This window comes from Neofelis nebulosa, chromosome 16, assembly GCF_028018385.1.
Source record: "Neofelis nebulosa isolate mNeoNeb1 chromosome 16, mNeoNeb1.pri, whole genome shotgun sequence".
NCBI lineage: Eukaryota > Metazoa > Chordata > Mammalia > Carnivora > Felidae > Neofelis > Neofelis nebulosa.
In genome coordinates this window covers 10024230-10042490 of record NC_080797.1, presented here as the reverse complement: position 1 = coordinate 10042490, position 18261 = coordinate 10024230, and the positions used below count along the sequence as shown (strand labels likewise).

The 18261-nt window shown below is 44.0% G+C and overlaps 1 protein-coding gene across 15 annotated transcripts in view; it reads left to right on the top strand.

The window, feature by feature from the left end:
* The window catches only part of SPECC1 (sperm antigen with calponin homology and coiled-coil domains 1), a 287227-nt gene that overhangs the window by 132145 nt on the left and 136821 nt on the right, over window positions 1-18261 (top strand). Inside the window, exon 1 of one of the 15 annotated variants that reach the window (XM_058704634.1) lies at window positions 3580-3787. The exons of the other annotated variants lie outside the window; for them this stretch is intronic. Within the exon in view, the coding sequence (XP_058560617.1) occupies window positions 3748-3787 (40 nt within the window). The 5' untranslated portion in view covers window positions 3580-3747. Of the gene's footprint in view, window positions 1-3579; window positions 3788-18261 lie in introns of those variants that run through there. 15 annotated transcript variants of the gene reach the window in all.

The window sequence follows — 18261 nt, the reverse complement described above, 5'->3', positions numbered from 1 at the left end:
GCATTGGGCTCTGTGCTGACAGCTCAGAGCCTGGAGCCTGCTTCAGATTCTGTGTCTCCCTCTCTCTCTGCCCCTCCCCCGTTCATGCTCTGTCTCTCTCTGTCTCAAAAATAAATAAACGTTAAAAAAAATTAAAAAAAAAAGGCAAATGGTTGAAATAAGGTGGTTTTTGGGAAAAGACAAGCATTTACGAGGTGCAGAAGTTTCATGAGGGAGAGAGTATTTAACTCTGGCGGAGATGGGCAGGCTCACCTCCCATCTCCCAAGAAGTGATTTTAGCCTGAGCAAAAATTTAAAAGATGAATAGGCACTTGCCAGGCAGCCAGCTTATAGAAGAGTATCAGATCAGAGGGAACATAGTAGACATCAAAGCACAGAGACCTGAAATAACAGGGTGTGTTCAAGGCACCACAACGGGCATCTCGTTGCCGGAATATAAAGTAAAAGGAGGTACTTTTGAAAGATGAGGCTAAGATAACGAGGGTGGAGGCGGGGTGCAAGGTTATAAAGGGTCTTCGTATACTGTGCGGAAGAACTGGGGCCTTTATGTTAAAGGTAGAGGGGTGCTGTGGGGAGCTTTTAAACAGAGGCGTGCTGGGGCACCTGGGTGACTTAGTCGGTTAAGCATCGGAATTGGTTTCGGCTCAGGTCACGATCTCACGGTATGAGAGATCGAGCCCCGCATCAGGCTCTGCACTGATGGTACGGGGCCTGCTTGGGATCCTCTCTCTCTCTTTCCCTCTCTCTGCCCCTCCCCCACCCATGCACTCTCTAAATAGATAAATAAGTAAATGAATCAATAAATTAAAAAAAAAAAACCAACAGAGGTGTGCTGTGGTCAGATTTGCATTTCTGGTAGGTTTGTGACGAAGGCATTTGAGCAGTAGCTGACCTAGAAGTGAGCTGGAAGCTAATGCGAGTTCATCCTTGTATGATGTTAAAGGCCTGGATTCGACCAATGCCAGCAAAGACAAGAGAGAGGCAAGATTTGAAAACCGTTAAGGAGAGAAAATACATGCAGGCGCTGACTAGATATTTTAGACTTTAAAAGAGAGCCATAGGAGTCCAGAAGGTATGTTGGGTTGGTGTCTCATTTAGTTGTCATAAAAAGGCACAGGTTAAGTCCTTACCATTTTATGGGGTTAATAAAATGACTCATCAGTTTTCAAAACTCTGTGGATAAGGATGTAACTGTTCTGTAAATTGAAGTTATGTCACTGTTCCAGTGTTCACAATTGCAGCCTTTGTCTGTCATTTCATAAATATTTTGGGAAGTCAACCATGTTTTCTGGGATTATTCTTCAGCTTTAACAAAGTGGGGTGGCGGAGATTGAACTTGATTTCGTATCCATTTCTGCTCGAAAATCATGCTACGCGATTTATTTTTCCTCAATACTTTTGTTTCCGTGTGCTCAGTGTTGTACTAGGTTGTGTAGGTTACAGAAATAGAACTATGGCACCTGTCTTTGACAAACAGTTTTGTTGGAGAGATCAACTCATGGCAGTACTATTAAAAGGAAGTAAGGTGTAAGAGCTGATTGGTTTATGGTACAGGCTGTAAAGTCATTCATGTATTACCTGTTTTTATGAAGTCCAGTGGGGAGAAAATAAGCCAGTAGACAAGAAAATATATAGTATACTGAACGGTGATGTATGTCACGGAGACTAACAAAGCAGGGAACCGTGTGCACTGAGGGTCTGGCTTACTATTTAATGTGACAAGAGAAGCCCCTCTTAATAGAATGACATTTGACCAGAGACTTAGGGAGTGAGAGAGAGTGGACCATGTGGTCTATAATAATGTAGGCATGTGGGGGAAGAGGAATCTGGGCAGAGGGAGAAACAAGTGCAAAGGCCCTGGGGTGGGAGTATGATTGGCTTAGTTGAGCAACAGTGAGGAGGAGCTTGCTGTAGTAAAAGCAGTGTGAGAGGGGGAAGGTGAGTCCACGAATGGAAGGAGGGGAAAATTATTCGGTGGAGGTCAGGGTAAGCGTGTTGACTTTTCCTCCAAGTGAGACAGAAACCTATGGGATCACTGTAAGTGGAGGTGGGATATGATTAGACTGAACTAAGTTTTGGGAGCACCATGCTAGACTATAAAGAGGCTGGGGGCAGAAGATGGGAGCCTGGGTAGGAAGCAGTTGGAATCATCCTGGTAGGATGGGCAATGGCTTGGACCAGATGGTAGCAGTGAAAGTGGTGAGAAGTGCTGAGACGTGGTGGCATTTATGACATGTATTCTGACATATTCCATTTATGGAGGTGGAGAAGACTATATGAGACATCTATGAAAGAAAATCAAGAATTTGGGGTTTTTTCCAGTTAAATTGGAGATGCTTCTTAAGACACCTAAGTGGAGGTGTCAAGAAGGTAGTTGGTGAAATGAGTCTGGAATACAGAAGAGAGTACCAGGCTGAAGATATATGGGTGGTATTTTAAAGCCACAAGTTTGGGGGGTCACCTGGATGACTGCGTCCATTAAGCATTAGACTCTGGACTTTGGTTTAGGTCACTATCTGGAGGTTGGTGAAATCAAGCCCCACCTTGGGCTCTGCATTGATGGGGTGGGGTGGAGCCTGCTTGGGATTCTTTCTCTCCCTCTCTCTATGCCCCCCCCCCCCACTCTCTCTCTCAAAATAAAATAAACAAACATTAAAAAATAAATAAAAGCCACAAGGTGGTGACACTGGCCAAGTTAGAGTGGATAGGGACGAGGAGCCTCCAGGTGCTAGAGATCAAGGAGATGGGGAGAAGCCAACAAAGGGGATTGGGAGGAGGAGCAGAGAGGTGGGCAGAAAACCAGGAGGGTGTGGGGTCCTTGTGTCTGAACTCCTCCTCCTGTTTTGAGGGGTCAAGAGTGATCAGTGGTGACCTAACATGTTGATAAGTAAGATAAGAACTGGGATTGGGCCATAGCGGTCAAGTAATGCAGGAAACAACCAGTCATTCCATTCATCTTTTTATTAGTCCTGAATATGTTTCACAGCAAGATTTAGTTATTTCTAAGTTTTTTTCACTGTCAGATTAACTATGAAAGTTGTCCAGGGTAATTTCCAGAAGTTAGTCATTTCTGATAGCAGCAGAAAAGGTTACCACTAAGGATTAGTATGCATTTTTATTATTTGCGGTAGTATTTACCATCTTGAATAGCGGGCGAGGCTTTGTTAAAGGGTTATTTTTCTTCACGCCCTCCGCAAGGGTTGCTTGTGCGTCCATTCTTTCGTTTACCCAGGAAATCACTAAGCGCCTGTACTGTGCCAACCCTAGGTTGTGCCTGTCCCGACATGCGATCGAATTTCTCACGCGCAGGATTTTGCCTTTCTTGCGGCACTTGGCTTCAGCCTCCCCGCAGTGGGGTTTTTCCAGCCTACCTTGTCCAGCTGCAGTTCTCAGCGTCGGCCCCTAGGGGCCCGAATCGGTCTGCCCGTGCGGCCCTCCCACGCCTGGGAGGGACCGTTTGGATGCTCTAGAGCGATATGCAGACGAGACGGGCGGGCACTATGCAGATGAGGTGGGCGGGCCTCGCCGGGCGGGCACTATGCAGATGAGGTGGGCGGGGCCCGCCCGCGCGGGCAAGGAGCGGCTCCGCCGGCGGCCGCCGGGAACTGGAAGGCGCCCGGCCCTTTCTTTGACTGGAGCGGACCCGCCGGACGCAGCTGCCTCGCCCGCCGGAGCCGGCGCGAGCTGCAGCACGGCGGACACCGTGTCCGAGGCCGGCCAGCCGGCCGCTGCCCGAGTCGGCCGAGCATGGGCAACCACTCGGGTCGGCCCGAGGATCCCGAACCAGGTCTGTGCTGTTGGCGGGGGTCGCGCCGCGCCCCCTCCCCGGCCCGGCGCCCTTCCCCCACCCGCCTTTCGGGCCAGCGGCCGCCGCGCTGCCCGCGGGCGCTCAAGGGGCGAGTGGAAAGGTGAAGTTCCCGGGATGTGATTCTTGCCTTTGGAATGCGCTAGTGAGGTTGTGAAATTACCTGTGCCTGTTCCGCGACAAGGAAATGCCACTCACCATAAACACGTACCTGGAAGCTCTGGGTCTGCCCGGACGCGGCGAGTGGGGCGGGAGGGAGCCGGTCTCCGTGGCCCGGCGCACGCAGGCCAGACCGGTGGAGAGAGGGGTCGGGGCGGGGGTGGGGGGTGGGGGGTGGGGGGTGGGATGGGGGAGGGTTCTGCCCAGATTTCGTAGTGGAGTCTGACTTGCCCCTCCTGTCTGCCGCCCAGCCAGGGTCTCGAATACGGTGGGTGGAGGCAGTTCCTGCAGACTTTCTGGGCATTTGCAACGAAAAGTGTGACTTGGCAGTGTTTTCTGGTTCATTGTCCATTTTGCGGTGCATCATTTGCGTATCACACACTTTCTGGAGTCCCGTGGAAGGTGGCAGCCCGTCAGCAGATCTGTTACTCATACTCAGACCAAGGGCTTGATTGTGACTGTTTCTTACCCAAAATAGTCTGTGCTTATTCTGGGATACCAGAAACTTCAGCGGCTTATCAAATTTTTATTTCCTCAGAAATTAAGCGAGCCTGGTTGGAGAGTCAGCTGGGCTGTAGTTGTCATCTTCTGGTTCATCATCCTGGCCTCCGGCACAGATTTAGATGCTGCAACCACGGGGTTGCATTTTAAAAACAAAGCCAGAACATTTCCATACTGTCACATGAAGGAAGTGGAATTTAATTTAGCCTCAAAAATTACATCTTGCCTGATTGGGGAGAGATGGTCCACTTAATGCTGGGATCCTGGAATGGCAGGTGTGGGGGGGGGGGAAATGTGTTCCCAAGACAGAGTCAGAACTCTTAAAAATGTTCTCAAGGGTGTAATTTTTTAATTGGGATTTGAATGAGGAAATTGAGGCTTTGAGAGGTGCAGTGACTTGTGTTAAGTGACAGCCCTGGGATCGGGAGCAGGGCTGTAATTAAACCCTCGATCTTCGTAGCCTCGGTCCATTCATCACTCTTCGCTTACCGCCCAGTGCCTTAGCTGTCTGTCTTGACAGGGAGGCCAAGGGGACTCAGGCCGTATCCTTGGGACTGGGCCCGGGAGGGGTGCCTCTAGGTGGGGTGCCTCCTCGGCAGTTGTGGTTCACTGGACTGGTACAACAACCAGGGTGGAAAACTTTGCCACATGGGAATAGTGTGTAGAAAAACATCAGAGATGGGGTTACTGTGTAGATTACATAGGGGCAACTCTCTAAACTTCACGGCCTGTATCCAAACTTCCTTGGGCAGAATAACCAATATTTGCAAAATAATGCCTTTGTCGTAAACAGCCCTATGATAAACTGTTAGGTCAAGGATATGTAACACTTTAAAAACACCTCTCCCTGGTACACAGCTGCCCAGGTATTGTAAAAACTCATTTCCTTTGTGTCAAATTGCAAAGAGACACCTCCCCCCCCCCCCCCCCGCCCCGCCCTGCCACCCCACCTCACCCCGCCTTGTTAGAGTTCTTTAGGTTCCAGGGCGCCTGGCTGGCTCAGTTGAAGCATGTGATTCTTGACCTTAGAGTCGTGAGTTGGAGCCTCACGTTGGGTGTGGAGATTACTTAAAAATAAAATCAGGATGCCTGGGTAGCTCAGTCAGTTTAGCGTCAGACTTCAGCTCAGGTCATGATCTCACGGTCTGTGGGTTCGATCCCTGCATCAGGCTCTGTGCTGACAGTGTGGAGCGTGGAGCCTGCTTCGGATTCTGTGTCCCTCTCTGTCTGCCTTCCGCTACTCGCACTCTATCTCTCTCAAAAATAAATAAACATCAAAAATAAATTTAATAACAAAAAAATAAAACCTTAGGGGTGCCTGGGTGGCTCAGTTGATTAAGCGTCTGACTCTTGACTTTGGCTCAGGTCATGATCTCATGGTTTGTGAGTTTGAGTCCTACATGGGGCTCTGTGCTGGCAGTGTGGAGCCTGCTTGGGATTCTGTCTCCCTCTCTCTGCCCCTCCCCTGCTTGCTCTCAATCTCTCTCTCAAAATAAATAAAAATAGACTTTAAAAAACCTTTAAAAAAAGTTATTTGGGTTCCGATTTCTAAGTGGCTTTGCTTTGTAAAGGATTCTAATAGGAGATGAAAAGACCGCTTTTATGCCAGTGACTTATTTTATTGCATTTTTCAAGAAGGACTATAATTTCAGAACGGGAACTCAATCTGATTTGCTGCAAGTAAAGATCACCAATTAGGAAATCTTAGGGACTAGGGTGACCTGAAAGTATGAATATAATTTTAGTTGGTCTCTTTTCTTAATCCCCTTTTTTAAAGTTTATTTATTTATTTTTGAGAGAGGGAGAGAGAGAAAGAGAAAGAGAAAGAATGTACACATGCACTTGAGTGGGGGAAGGGCAAAGAGACAGGGAGAGAGAGAATCCCAAGTAGGCTCTGCACTGTTAGCGCAGGGCCCCAGGCGGGGTTCGACTTCATGAACCATGAGATCATGACCTGAGCCAAAATCAAGAGTCAGATGCTCAACTAACTGAGCGCCCCAGGCGCCCCAATTTTAACTGGTCTCTTAATACAATGATGAAATGCTGTAGAATGCATCAAAAAACTTTTGAAATCAAAGTTTTGTCAAAGATTAATCTGTCTTCATACTGCTTTACCCTGAGGGCAAGGGGCCTCCCAGTGTCAGTTGTGGTATATTGGACTAGAACGAGAACAAGTGTTTCAGTGGGTCGTCACAACAAGGGGCCCAGAGATGAGTGGTAGAGGTAAGGGGGTGGGGAACAGGAAGGCTGGACAAGGGAAGAGCAACACCCAAGTGTGATTTTTACATAGTTGTTATATTGTGTCACTTTTGTCCTTTGAGATGCAGACTTTTAAAAAGGGGGTGGGGGGGGTGGTGGGCGCCTGGCTGGCTCAGTCCATGGAGTACGAGGCTCTTGATCTTGGGATCGTGAGTTCAAGCCCCGCGTTGGGTATAGAGATTACTTTAAAAAATATCGTTAAATAGAATTAGGAATGAAAGAAGTTTATGAGAGACCTGAGAAACACGAAAGGCGTGGGAAGCCAGAACTGGGCTGGGAGAGTTTTAGGCCATGATGCAGATCCAGCGCGTATGAAAGGAAAGGAGGGGGTGGCAGGTTTGGGCAGGTAGAGCCTCAGATAGCTCTGCAGCTGTGGCGAGGCCCTGGCCAACTGATTGAGGGAGCCCGATTGGGCAGAAACGGCCAATCCCTAGTGTTCTTGCTGTGGTCAGTCACTGCTGGAGGCTGCCTGGGAAGGAGGCACCTTCAGCTCAAAAGCCAGGTTGAATCCTGGGACCCTGGTGGCACTAACAGCTGGAGGTGTCAGCTAACTGCAGTTCCTGTAGCTGAACGCCAAGTTCTTTCTTGAATAGAGATCCAGGTGGCGCATCTCATGGCTGCCTTCCACAGGAACCTCAGTTGCTTGAGCAGGGAGGGTCTATTTAAAGAGTAAATGAGGTAAAATTTCCATCTTAGATCCCCATCTTAGTCCCTAGGCTTGAAAGCGCTGGAATGAACCCCCATGTCTTCTCTCTTCCAGTTGGAAGCACCTTGTCCTCTCCGGGGCACACCTTTTCTAGCCCTGGAATTGGCCATGGTAGCAGCAGGATTCCTCTTTTGTGGTGTCTGTGATCCTTTGAGTTGGGTCATTGTGGCTTCATTGTGGTATTGTATTACAGGATGGGCAGGAGAAATGCATCAAGTAAAAGACATGAACATATCCATGAATGAGGGCAGCTAGAATGAGAACCTGTTGATTACTCTTACTTCCTAGAAGTTCCCTAGAACTAGAAGTTCTAGATGTCAACAGTCTTTCAGGTTCCAACCAGGTTGTCAGACCTGCATTGTAGACGGGGCTACTGGGTATAGTTGTGTTGGTTGTGCACTGTTCAAAGGCATCTGGATATAAAGGGATGAGAGGGCCCAGGTGGGGTTGTATCAGTCCAGAGATAGGGGTGCCATTTTGCAGTTTTGCCTTTTTATATTCACACAAAGGTGCCTGATAATGCTAAAGAAGGCCTTAGTCAAAGGTGAGTTTAGTAGGCTTTCCCCGGTTTCACTACTAGCTGATTTTTGCTTGCTGTTTACCTTAAATTTGCATGTATGTACTTATTTTTTATCTTATTTTATTTTTTTTAGTTTATTTAATTTTTTTAGTAATCTCGACACCGAATTTGGGGCTCAAACTCACAACCCTGAGATCAAGAGTCGCATGCTCTTCCGACTGAGCCAGCCAGGTGCCCCTGCATTTGTGTGTTTAAATAAATGCAAATGATGTGAAACGAAAGCGAAAGTTCTACCTCTGCCCGCTTAGGTCCTACTTTATATTAGTTATAGTGAATGCTAACTGGTTAAAGACAAATCCCAAAATAGCCACTTAAGACTCTCAAAGTTGATTTCTCCCTTACATCAGTCTGGTGTGAGTCGGGGGCAGTCTGGGCAGTTAGACATTTGTTAGAGACTCAAGCCTGTGAACGTTCATCCTTAACGCCTGGCTGCCGGGTTGCACTGGATGTACCAGCATTCAGGGGAAGATTCATGGAGGATACTGCAGGAGATCCTACGGGCCGGGCCTGGAAGTGATGCACATCATTTCCACCCAGGCTCTACTGGCCAGTTTCAGTCACACGGCCCCACCTGGATGCTGAGGGACTGGAAAACATCTTTGTGGATGCCAGGCAGAGGACAGCAGCAATATTGGTGAATACTGGCAATCTCTTTCCAGACATGGTATCCACTCCCGACCGCATTTGTGTCAGTATTAAGAAAAATTTAATCAGAAAAATGAAAGACCTGTAAGCACCCATATATCCACCGTCTAGATCTGCAGTTAACATTTTGCTACATTTGCTTTATATATATATCCATCTGTTCATCCTTCCATCCGTCATCCTATCTTATTTTGGGGGGCATTTCAAAGAAATGATGGTTACCTCCATCATTCTACATAGTATGCTATGCCACTTATGCCTGTACTATTTCTTGACTTAGTAGCTTTCAAGGCTATATACTAACCTTTACTGTGAAACTTCAGGAATTAGTGCATTTTTACTAGTATATGCCTCTACTCTCCCCCCCCCCCCCCCATTTCTGCAAGTCATACATACATTTTCTGATGTTCTTGTTAGTATGGTAAAATGCCAATGGGGGAATATAGTTGTGGGTATATAGTCTTTTACTGTATTTCACTTTAGAATTCTAGGGAAATTGGGGCACCTGGGTGGCTCAGTCGGTTAAACATCCAACTCTTGATTTCAGCTTAGGTCATGGTCGCATCAGCCTCTGCACTGACAGTACGGAACCTGCTTGGGATTCTCTCTCTCCCTTTCTCTCTGCCCCTCTTCTGTTTGCCTTCTCTCTCTCAAAAAATAAATAAACTAAAAAAAAAAAAAATTAGAATTCTAAGGAATTCTATTGTTTACCACCTTCCTTCCTTCCTTCCTTCCTTCCTTCCTTCCACCTGCATTTCTTCACTGACCAACTTTAAACAGTGTCCTTGGCTAGGTAAATGAGGATATAACATCCTCAGATTTCAACTGTCTTTTCCATTTTATCCTCCACACCCTGTCCTGGTCTGCCTCTCAACCTTTCATGTGGCTAGAATGTTCTGTTCCATAATTAGTATAATTAAATCTTCTGTGCATTGTCTGTAGATTGAAAGTTGAAAACTAATCAGTATTTAACATATTAGGATCACATATGTATTATTTACTGGACAACCAGGGAGTGCATTTAGACTTAGAAGGAAATGTAATCTTACATTGCTTACCTTGTGACCTGTGGCAGAAGACATTACTTTAAAAGGAAAGCAAGGAGTAAGATTGGAAGGGAGGTAGTGCAGGTATTATAATTATTTACTTTTAAAATGATCTTAACATGCTTTTATCCTGTTTTGGAGCTTCTCACTTTTACTTCCATTATTATGGAGAATTTATTTTCTTTTTGAAGACAAAAAGCAGGGTGGTTAAGACTTTGGGCTCTGGAGCCAGACTGTGCAAATCCCAGTTTTGTCACTTCCAGCTCTGAGACTTTAGACAAGTGATTTAGGCTTTCTGAGCCTCAGTTTTGTCATCTAGAAAAGGAGTTACTAATATAACGTACCTCATAAGGTTGTTGTTAAAACCGGTGAAGCGTTAGAACAGCCTCACACATAGAAAGTGTCCGAGAAGCATGTTTTAGTTTGGACTTGGTTCCCCCGGTCCTGTCTCACTCTTGGGTTAGCCCACTACTTTGCTGATCCTTCTCTGTTTTTGCATTCCTTTGCTTTGGCTGGAGTATTTCCTGTGGTCCTCTATATACTCTGTCACTCTCTATATTCACCTTTTTCTTACAGTTTTCCTGTTGACTTTTAAAATTCCATTTTCTCTTTCCAAAATATTTTTTGTTGTCTGCTTGATCTCATTCATCGAAGTTTGGGGCTTGGGGGAGGGGAGTGGTGTTGGTCGGAAGGCTTGAGTCAAGTGAATTAATGGCTTCTGTTGGCATTAAATTTCAAGGACTCATCAGAGTTTTTACAATATTCACTAAGAAGAGAATATTCTCAGAATAAGAATTTTTCTCAGATGTATTTTGTACCATGGAAGGATTTCAGAGTGGAACTAGTGTTCTGAGAGACATACTTTGGAAAATGTGCTCTTTTAGGATTAAAAATGATGTATATATCAAAGAGCAGTGATAATACATAGAAAAAACAGATAAGATAAAAAATGTCTATTACTGTAATAAATGTGAATGGGTTAAAATCTCTGTTAAAAAAAAAGACCCCCTTCCAGATTAAGACAGAAAGCAAAATGTACATGCTGCATATATTTAGGTTCCTGTTAGGTCTGATAAACCAGTCCAGTTTTTTAAAGTCTTATATACTTAATAATTACATTTATAAACAGAGATTCTTAACTCCTCTTATATATCTCAGAACACACATTCTCTCTATGTGTGTGTTTATATGTAAGATGCACACTTCAAATTAAAATTACAAGTTAATTGCTCAATTACACATTTTAGATTGGAATCAAGGGCTGATCTGAACTCTTTATACGTCTAATTCCCCTAAATGTTAAAAATAGAATCCCAAACTGCAAGTATTTCTTAGGACATAATGCTGCTTACACACATACGTAATTACATAATTACTACTCATTTAATTCTTATTTTATTTTATTTTTTAAGTAGGCTCCATCTCCAACGAGGGGCTTGAACTCACGACCCCTGAGATCAAGAGCCACATGCTTCACCTACTGAGCCAACCAGGCGCCCCTCATTTAATTGTTTTAAATACTTCTCCACTTAATTCTAAATCATTCTAGGATTAAAAAGTTAGTTTACGTAAGTATTTTTTTTTATAAATAACACAGGAATTTCATCCCAGGTGAGACTTTTAAGCAACAGAGGCCTCTAGCAGGGACAAGGACAGGATTGTTACTCTGGACTCCAAATACCCACTGGAGCTCCTTTTGCTGTGGTGGGAGCATATTTGGTTTGAGCATGTACAAAGATAGTCTACGCATGATAGGTTTTCTCAACCTTTATGTGAGGATCTGTTGTTTTACCTTGTCTTTACTGGTAGTTTTTCTGGGTGTAGAATTCTAGGTTCAAGATCTTTGTAATCTCTCTGCACAGTGATTTCAAAACTTGAGGAAGGAGATGGTCATAATGCCCATTGTGACAAACAAACTTAGATTTAAGTTATATTTTCCTTAATTCTTAACAGCTCCTAATTGGGAGCCTTAGACCTCCGTTCAAATGGCCGCATCACTTAATTAGAGTTTGTACTTCTTTGGCATTTAGATATAAATATTTCCCCTCTGACTCCAAAGACTTGTGACTTGATAGAACACTACCTGCTTTTCTTCCACTTTCTGTCTCGTAAGGCCAGTATCTTTCTTGACAGTAATACAAAATGTCATTTAATTGTGCCTATCTCTGTGGCTTTAATTGTGCCTATCTCTATGGCTTTGTCTGACCTACAGAGTCATTCTACTGAAACAATAGTATCAGCGACAGGCTTTCCTTCCCTACCCTCCACAGGCACCACAGGGTACCTTAAATCAGACAGGACCTTCTATGTTGAAGAAGAAAAAGTAGCATTTACAAACTCCAGCGCATTAACCAGCAAACCTTGGAAGAGTGACTCCTGCAGAACCTGTTAGAAATGCATTAAAATAGACTCACAAGTAAAAATGAGAGAATTCAACGATATGTCTTACACAGTTTTTCTAAACTGTTCATGGAATGGTTAAAACATTGACCTGTCCTGTTCCAGAAAGAAAGCCTCATTACAGTCTCTTAAGGGAAATTTTATGGTCACTCTGTTATATCATAATGCAGTAAAACTGTAGATAATAAAAGTTGAAATTTAAAAAACTTAATCCATTCGGTAAAGTTTGACCCAAGAAAGAACTGAGAACAACAGTTTATTAAAAAATGACTATGGAGTGCTTCATCAAGTTACAAATAAGCAAGTTCGTTCCTCTGAAATTTTTTGATGTCTGAAAAGAAACAATGAAAATAAGTTAATTACTATACTCAGAAAGTTAGGAAATAAACAAGAAAATAAATCTGGGAAAACAGGAAGGTGTTTTTTGAAAAGGCAGAAATTAATGAAGCAGCATCCTCCTCTTTCTTTTCTTTTTTCTTTTGAGTTTTAAATTTTTATTTATTTTTGAGAAAGATACAGACAGCGAGTGCGGGAGGGGCAGAGAGAGGAGACAGAATCCCAAGCAGGCTCTACGCGGTCAGCGCAGAGCCCGATGCAGGGCTTAACCTCACGAATTCTGAGATCATGATCGGAGCCAAAATCAAGAGTTGGACCCTTAACCGCCTGAGCCACGCAGGTACCCCATGTCTCACCCTCCTCTTACCCACCCTCTTACCACCTAGTACATGCCTGATACATGCTTGGCACATGGTAAATATTTGTTGAACGAATGGATATATGAATGAACAAAAAAGAAAAAGAACACCTTCAGTTAAAAATGTAAGAGTACGTTTTTTGTTAAAACAATGAAGTAGAGAAAACAAAAAACAATGTCTAACCGTAGTTAGACTAAGAAAAAGAAGAGAACAGAAATATCCCAGATTTGCATTTAAGAATGCACATATTCTGGGGCGCCTGGGTGGCGCAGTCGGTTAAGCGTCCGACTTCAGCCAGGTCACGATCTCGCGGTCTGTGGGTTCGAGCCCCGCGTCGGGCTCTGGGCTGATGGCTCGGAGCCTGGAGCCTGTTTCCGATTCTGTGTCTCCCTCTCTCTCTGCCCCTCCCCCGTTCATGCTCTGTCTCTCTCTGTCCCAAAAATAAATAAAAAACGTTGGAAAAAAAAAAAAATTAAAAAAAAAAAAAAAGAATGCACATATTCAAAGACGTGGTTTAAAAAAATAGAATAAAAATAGAAAATTTTGATGAACTTAAAAATGAAACTATAAAATCAGTTCCTGAAGAAACGAAACAGTTGGACAGAAGAGTAATTTTGGAAGACATCACAAAGTAACTCAAAAGCTCCAAAAATAACCCTGAACCCAGATGATTTAATAGGTAAAGTTCTTTAAATACAAGAAGAGCATTTCCGTGATATTTAAAGTCATCTAGTGCCTTGTTTCCCAAAGATTACCATAGTATAGAGGGTACAGGTAATGATTTGAGGTATATACAGATGACTGTTTCTTATTTTAATAATTTCAAATGTGTGAGAAAAATTATAACTAGTACATCAAATCTATGCTGCTTCGGGTGAAGTTGGGCTAAAAGAAAAAGTCAATATTAAGTTCGTGCAAAAAAAAATTAAATATATAATCAGACAAGTAAGTACAAATAGAATTGTGAAGGTGATACTCAAATAATAGAATCTTGGAAAATATTCTGAAGTACGTAAAAGATGGAAAACATTCCAATTTATTTTCACAAAAGTAATACTAATACTGTGAAGCCAAAACCTTTCGAAGATAGCGCTAACAAAGAAAGCCAGAGTACCTTCTTACTGATGTTGATATACAAGTCCTAATCGAAATATAAGCCAAGTTTAATCCAACCATATATTTAAAAACTGTTATGCCACTGTAAAACTCGTTCATTCCAAGAATGCAATGATATTATTCTATGAATTTATGCCAACAGTGAATTTAAAGAAAAAAATTTTCATCTGTATATCAGTAATACATTTAATAAAATTTAACATATACCTTAGAAACATTTAATAGGAATGAATGGATCCTTTCTTAAGATAATAAATAAAATGGTCTGAAAGCTGCACACACCATGCTTAACAGGAAACTAAAAACATTCCTGTAAAGGTCAGGAAAATAACAGCGGTGCCCATACAGGACATTGTTTTCAGATAGACTAGCCAAAGCAGTAAGATGTTTAAAAATAATATTTATTGAAAATGAGACAAAAGTGGCATTATTTGTAGGTCCTATAATTTTCTTGCTAGAATAGCCAGGAAGATTAACTGAAAAACTATTAGAATGAATGAGAATTCAGTAAATAGCTAGGAAATGCATGCATATGTATTTATATAATTTTGTTATATATATTTTATATTCTATATATAAAATTTTGTTATATATATTTTATATTATATATATGCAATCTATCATATTTGTATGAATATGCATATACATGCAGTATGTGTGTATGTAGGTATGTGTGTTTATATCAGTAGCTTTATGCTAATAATAACCAGAAACAGTGGTTTATTAGAAGGTCACATTCACACTATAAGAAATGTGTATAGAATCTGGGGGAGAAATAAGGAATGTATAAGACCTCTGTAGTAAACAGTAAATTCTTAGAGAGTTAGATCCTAGTGATGATGGCACAAATGTCCTCTGTTAATTGGAGATACTGTCCTTCAGAAGATCAGAAATCATTGCTGAATTTTGTAACATACCTTTTTGCCATTCATCTTGATGTTATGATTTTTCTGGTGAGACATAATGATTTCACGGATTTAAGATTTTTTTTCCCTGGGGAGTCTGGGTGGCTCAGTTGGTTAAGCGTCTGACTCTTGATTTCAGCTCAGGTCATGATTTCACAGTTTGTGAGTTCGAGCCCTGAATCTGTTTTCCTGCTCTCTCTCTTTCTCTCACTCTCTCCGCCCCCCGCACCCTTTTACCCCTCTCCCATTTGCACTTGAGCTCGCTCACTCTCTCTCTGAAAATAAATAAATAAACTTAAAAAAAATTTTCCTCTTATAATCCCATTTTAGGTCAGATTTTCCTTAATACCCCTTTTGGTTTTGTTTTGTTTTGTTTTGTTTTAACATGAAAGATGAATTATTGTAAGTTTTTATTGGTTCCTTGTTGCCTTATATGGGTAAAAGGGTGTGTGTGCAAGGTTAGCTCTGAAGTTTCTGATAACTTCAATATCCTATGATTTTATGTTTTTAGACTCTTTTTTCAGGAAGTTCTATGCCCACCATGGGGCTCGTACTCACGACCCTGAGATAAGGAGTCTTGTGCTCCACTGACTGGGCCAGCCAGGTGTCCCTGTGATTTTTTTAGACTTAAACTTTCTAAGTCAGGTATTTTGTGGGTGGAGGAGACTGGGGTTTTCTTTGTTGAGCTTGTCACCCAGATGTGCTTTAGGTATGAGCTTTCTGGCCAGTTGAACTCTGTTTTACTCAAAAAGTTTGATATGGCTCCAGTCAGATGAGACCAGCCTGTGTGGTCGTATCCTAGAAGCATCGTGAAGGCGCCGAGCATTTTGAAGGTTTCTGCGTCTCCTCATGAAGATGTCGCACTCCCATGACAAAGCAGTCCCCTGGGACCGTCCTTCTACCAGACCCGTCCCATTGGCCTGGCCTCACCCCTGCTGCTCAGCGTCAGGAGATGCCACTTCCCCAGTCGGCCGGCCCACTTCTGACTTGGCCTTCGATGCCCTCTGGTGCCCGGCCTTCACGTGGACATCGCAGGACGGTTTGTTCTCCAGCTGAGGGAGAACTACCCGAGAACACTTACTTGCCCCCCTCATCTCATCTCCACAGCCCCCAACACTCCCCAGAGGCCCTAGCGAACAGCCCGGCTCTAATGAATTGATGGCAGCCGCCCCTTGTATTTCCTGGAAATTTTTTAAATCTCAGGAGAAGGTAGGCTTTATATTTTAAAATCGATGTGGTTGGCCACATATTTAAAACCGAGATTTGGGGCGCCTGGGTGGCGCAGTCGGTTAAGCGTCCGACTTCAGCCAGGTTACGATCTCGCGGTCCGTGAGTTCGAGCCCCGCGTCAGGCTCTGGGCTGATGGCTCGGAGCCTGGAGCCTGTTTCCGATTCTGTGTCTCCCTCTTTCTCTGCCCCTCCCCCGTTCATGCTCTGTCTCTCTCTCTGTCCCAAAAATAAATAAAAAAAAAAAAAAAAAAAAAAACGTTGAAAAAATAAAACCGAGATTTAAAAAAAAAAAATCACTTACTGGTATGAACTTCAGAAAAGCTTGTTTCACAGAAAGAGATTTTCCACATTCCACACCACTACAAAGATAACCCAGATATCCTGGGCCAGCGACTCCCCTGGGGCCGGGCACGGGGAGCCACCCCTGTCAGAGGCCCAACAGGCCACGGGCAGTATCTCCCTGTGGCTTTTCGCAATTCCCACCTATTCGTGGATACCCTCTCTCCAGTGACCTGCCCCCTTCATTGTTTTTAACCTCTGCTCCGTTACTTTGGAAAAATTAGTCTTTTTTCCCTTCGCTTCTTCACGCTCCTCCCCTCTCCAGCTCCGTGTTCCAAATTGAACCTAATTATGGATAAGTGTTCAGATTAGGGGTTATGATAAACCTGGAAAGGTAAAGACATACATTTTGACCTGAAACTCTATCCAGTGAAGAACCAGTGCCAACAGCCTCCCAAGCCCTTGAAAAATCCCCTTTGTTTTATCTGCCAGAGAATTCATTTTTCTTCCTCTAATTGGTCCTGCTTTTCTCTCTACCAGCAGCCAAATTAAAAAAAAAAAAAAATCTTGAAGGTTAAATTATCAGCAGTCTAACCTTCTGATTTATTCACAGATAAACAAGGAGTCCATTCAAAGTGGTCCTAGAACTATTCTGAAAATTCTCTGTTTATACTTGCGTTTTGGTCTCTTCTGCTCTGCCCTTCCTTCAATCTGAGTACATTCCATTGCGCGTGTTACGTGCAGTTAGTTATAGGCCGGACCAGAGACGTGATGAGACAGTCTCTCTTTGCAGGTTACGTTTGTGTGTGGGTGTTGTTTGCTTGCGCGTGTTTGTGTGTCCACGTGCCCCTCACACCTTCCCTGACACCCTAACTTTCTGTGGCATTCTGCTTTTGTGCTTTATGCCCTGGTGAGGGTTTTCAAAACCAGTAGTTGTAGGTGATTAAGAAAGAAGGAATGAAAATCAAGGAGACAACAGTAATTGGAGCGGTGGTTACATTTTCGTGGAAGCTGCACGTTAAAATGTCCTCTTGTTTGTCCTAAATTCTCGTATCCGGAGCCTTAGGCTAAACACTTTAGATACAAGATAGTCCTTGAGGCATTATGGACAATCCTGCTTTTCCTTTACTGTCACAGTACCGGTTCTGTTACTAGCCTGGACTCCGGGGGTGGGGAGGGGATGGTGCTGGGGGCCTCTTGATGGCTTCGGTCCGTCCATGTCCGCATGCTGGGCTCCCCTCACTCATCCTCAGTCCCCGTGTGCCTGGAAACCAGTAACTAAAGCAGCCAGAACCGTGTCTAAACCAGACGGGCTTCTCCTGATCAACAAAAAGGTGTGAGGTTTGGGCACAGACAGTTTTAGCTTCTCCGGAGACCTCTTTCTGTTCTGCTGGTTGAGGACAGCATCTCAGGGGGCCGAGTATCTCCGGCTGTACAGTGCAGTTCTAGTGAGATAAAGTATTTTCGCACACGCGGGCGTGGGCACGCGCCGTCCCCTCGCCTCAGCCTTCCCCTGAGATGCACGGGCCTCCCGGGAACCACCCCGCGCCCCTTCTCCTTGCCCTGTGCCCGGATGCTCCTCTCACAGAACTGGTCCACGGACTCCTCCGCAGGTCGACCAGAAGTCCCCCTTGTCCAGGCTAAGTCCCAGTTAACACCTGTTGCGGGTCAGTGTACGCCCATTATTTTCATTTTCAAAAATGCCATTTGCAAGATAAATGTTACCTCCATCCTACTTTTCATCCTTTCAGGCTTCTTCAGCCCTGATGTCACCTCCTCAGGTAGACCCTTCCGCACCTGGTAGGCTTCCTTTCTCCGAAGCTGGACAGGATCCTTTGTTTGCCCTGCTTGCTGACTGGCCCTCAGGGCTTGGTCGGGCTGAGCCAGGGGTTTGTGAGAAGCAGATACATTTAGGCTTCTTTCAGCCTCGGGACCC